At 39.2% G+C, this 3,733-nt stretch overlaps 1 protein-coding gene across 1 annotated transcript; it reads right to left on the bottom strand.

Annotated features, from left to right (window-relative positions):
• Nucleotides 1–1,673: 1,673 nt before the first annotated feature.
• On the bottom strand, nucleotides 1,674–3,376 carry LOC141012054 (CX3C chemokine receptor 1-like). The gene is given in 4 exon segments (XM_073485433.1): nucleotides 1,674–2,188; nucleotides 2,191–2,359; nucleotides 2,930–3,102; nucleotides 3,226–3,376. Coding segments are annotated over 4 exon segments (1,008 nt in total).
• Nucleotides 3,377–3,733: the final 357 nt, after the last annotated feature.

Genomic DNA, 3,733 nt, shown 5'->3' with positions numbered 1-3,733 from the left:
TCTGGTGATAAGATTTTCTTTTGTATCTACTATTTCCTTTAGTCTTTAGCTCAAGTATTGCCATTTTTAAATTATTTTGCCTTTTCGGAGCAGAGATAGAGGCCGACAAGAAATGGGGAGAGAGAGGGGTATGACACGCAACAAAGTTCACCGACTGACATCAAACCAGTGATAGTGATGCTTCCTACCATTCACTTTTTAAAATTTTGTATCCTGGTAAGAATTGTCCTGTGTAACACTTATGATAGTTGGAACCATGACTGTCTTGATACCACTGCAGCTCATATGTCATATGTCGAAATAAGAAGAGTATGGAGGAGAAAGTGAAACTTCTGCCAGTCTTAATTGGCAGTTCAAAACAGCACGACATATAGGAAGCTAATTATTTTCTCTGAAGGGGGAGACATGCATAGATTTGAGTAAGTGGCTAAATTGTATAGAAGGATAACCAAACACTGAATTGTTACTCAGGGAGGTTGCTGTTTTATGATGCAGGGATTCTGCTCTGCTCACTTCTTTTCAAATAATTACAAGCTGCCAAGAAAGACTGCCTGAAACTCATCCAAGTAGTCTCTCATGTCAGATATCTCCTTAGCTCGACCTTATGCTTCAACAAACAAGTATTTTTTAAATTACCTAACAACTACAGCAGCAAAACTACTGTATATATGAATGCAATCATCATCCCCCGTCTCAAGAAAAGCTATGTTACAACACTTAAGCCCATTCTCGCCGTGTACAAGAAGGCTCTCAAAGACCTGGACAGAAAACCACTGCAACATTCTTGGTAAATATTGCCTTCAGTTTAGACATGACAAGAAAAAATCAAATTATATACACTGACCCCTACCTGATGTTTAAGATCCAGAAATGGCAAGGCTCCTTCACTGATCAGAACTTTTATTAACCAGAAAAAATCAAACTGATCCACAAGATCTGCTCTGCTCATTCAGCCAATCATGCTACCAACTGAAAAAAGAAACTATGCCACCTAACATAACTTCTTACACAGTCTCAAGGCATTGCTTTTGAAAGTCAGGCATATGAACATGTATAAATACAGTGCTAATTTTACTATCATGATGTTATCACTGGCTGACTTGCTTTGCATGCCACAGGTATGTATTGCATATTTACCAGCCGCAACTTATGTTACAGCATTATCTGCAAATTAATATAAATTAAGTATTAATTAACTGACTACAATTCAAAATAATCTGATTCAACCCTGTGTGCTCAAAAGAGGACATTGTTTCGGTATTATTGTACTGATGGTTTGCTGTATCCTGTTCCTCTTCATGGCTTGCACATTCTTCAGAAGTTTTGTTGCTGTTGCTGTCCTTATGGCATTTTCTTGTCTTCTGTCTGTAAATTTTAACCAACGGCAATGGCCTATGGCAAGGTGCATAGCTTGTGACACACACACACACACACACACACACACACACACACACACACACACACACACAGAAGCCAGAACAACAGTTTGAATTCACAGATCAATGGCCTAAAGTTTTTTTCTAACTTTCTATAAAAAGAATGAGGAAAGAGCAATCAAGTTTTACTGTATTTATTTGACTTTATTTACATTTTAATAACATTTATAAAAGGACAACATCATCACATCATCAGACACTAATGCAGAAGCAAGGTGTGTTTATCATTCTTAATAATCAGACTGTGTTGGACGTCTCTTTCTCCGTGGTGTCTCTGTGACTGAGCATCCATCTGCTCTGGGGATATCTAGTCAGCACATTGCACAATGACTTCCTGAACTTCTCCCCTACAAATGCATAGATGAGTGGGTTTACCCAGCAGTGAGACAGTGCAACGATCTCAGCGTAGCTCATGGCAGAGCTGATGTTGTTTGTAGCCTCGCAGCTGTTAAGGAAGTCAAACAGCTGCAGTGTCTGAAGGAAAACTATGACATTGTAGGGGACCCAGCACACCACAGACACACACACTATAGAAAATATCAGCTTTACAGCTCGGTCCTTTTTGGAGTTTCTACACTTGTGCAACACAACAAGGATTTTCACATAGCAGAAAATCATGATGGGGAGGCACACAAAAAGGCCCACTGTGTTCTCACTGAAGTTTCGCACCATCTTCCAAAACCTCTGCGTGTCCTCTGGATAGAGCGGCTGACACTCAGAGCTGTTATCATCTGGATCAATCTCCAGATGGGAAAGATCACCTGAGGGACTGCGGCAATTACGGATATAACCCAGATAGTGATGCTGGCTATGATTCCATATTGAAGCGTTCGGGCTCGCATGGCTGCAACAGCGTGGACGATGGCCAGGTAGCGGTCCACACTCATCAGGGTCACAAACACTGTCCCACTGTAGAAACCCAACTGTACAGAGGAACAGAGGGGGAAGCAGAGTCAGAGCAGGATGTGGCATACAGTAAAAGGTGACAGGCTTCACAGGCCTCAGTGAGATTCTTCATACAGCCACATTACACGGCAGCTGTTTCACCTGAGAACACTCGATCTCACCTTGATTATTGGGAGAATATCTCCACTATTATAAAAAAGCTGCAAAACAAACTTTTTTGTTTGCACAACCTAGGTATACTGTATTTGCAGTAACATTTATTACATTTTGCACTTTGCAAGAAATACAGATTATTAGCCATAATTTTGCACTCTCCATCCTCGCATTTATGCAGTGACATTTCAGATTTGTTAGGCAGTGAATGCACCAACCTAAACATGACTTTTCACACCTTATCAACAAAACCACAAAGGAAAACTTAGTCTGGATGTAGGAGGAAGAGGTTTTAATAGCTAATAATTAATTTGCATCTTTATGAATTCTGCTTGCAAGTATTGTTCAATTGTGAGTATTACATATTAAAATATGAGTGATTTAATCATTTTTTGGTGTTCTACATAGTAAATATAATTTTAAAAAAACCCCACCTGATAGACTCCTGTCATCAGTTTGCATAGTGCAAGGTTCTGTGAATTGATGGCCCAGAGGGGCAGGGATGTAGCCAGTATGAGGTCAGACAGGGCCAGGTTGAGGAGGCATACGTCTGTCATAGACTTCAGCTTTATGTACCGGAGGAGAACCCAGAGAACTGTGGTGTTGCCTGTGGAATCAATTAAATCAATGAGAAATTATTTCATTACATTCTGGTTAATGCAATAAAATGTGCTCAGAGAGTAATACATGTTTCTTTTTCTCTTTAAGAGTCAAACCTTATTGAACATACCTAACAGGCCTAAACAAAACATCACGTAGCAAAGAACCGTCATAACCCTGGCTCCATCAGGCAGATCTGGACTGAGATCCATATCACAGGCAGGATCATAGTAGTCGTACCCCTCCAAGTACATGTATATCTCGTTCTCTGATAGGTTCATGTTGCTGTGTGAGGATGAGCAGAACATGTATGGTTTACTGGATAAACACAGTTTAGATTGATTTAGATTTTATGTGAATGGAGATATTGAATTAGACACCATACAAAACCGCACAAAGTACAAAATACCTAGAGTGAAACAATAAAGTCAAAAATAACTGATGTGCAGTAGGGTTGAAAAGTGAGCACTAGTGAAAAAGCTTCAACGTTCCATTTTATTTTATATAATACAATTTTTTTCATTACACATGATAATTTAAGTTTAACAATACAAGTGAAAAGTTGAATCTTTGAAAACTGCATGTGAATTTTAGAATATCTATGGTATTTCTCCCACTGACTTTAATGATAGCATGCA

Source organism: Pagrus major, chromosome 17 (assembly GCF_040436345.1).
Source record: "Pagrus major chromosome 17, Pma_NU_1.0".
In the NCBI taxonomy this organism is placed as follows: Eukaryota; Metazoa; Chordata; class Actinopteri; order Spariformes; family Sparidae; genus Pagrus; species Pagrus major.
This window is presented reverse-complemented; position numbering and strand designations above follow the sequence as displayed.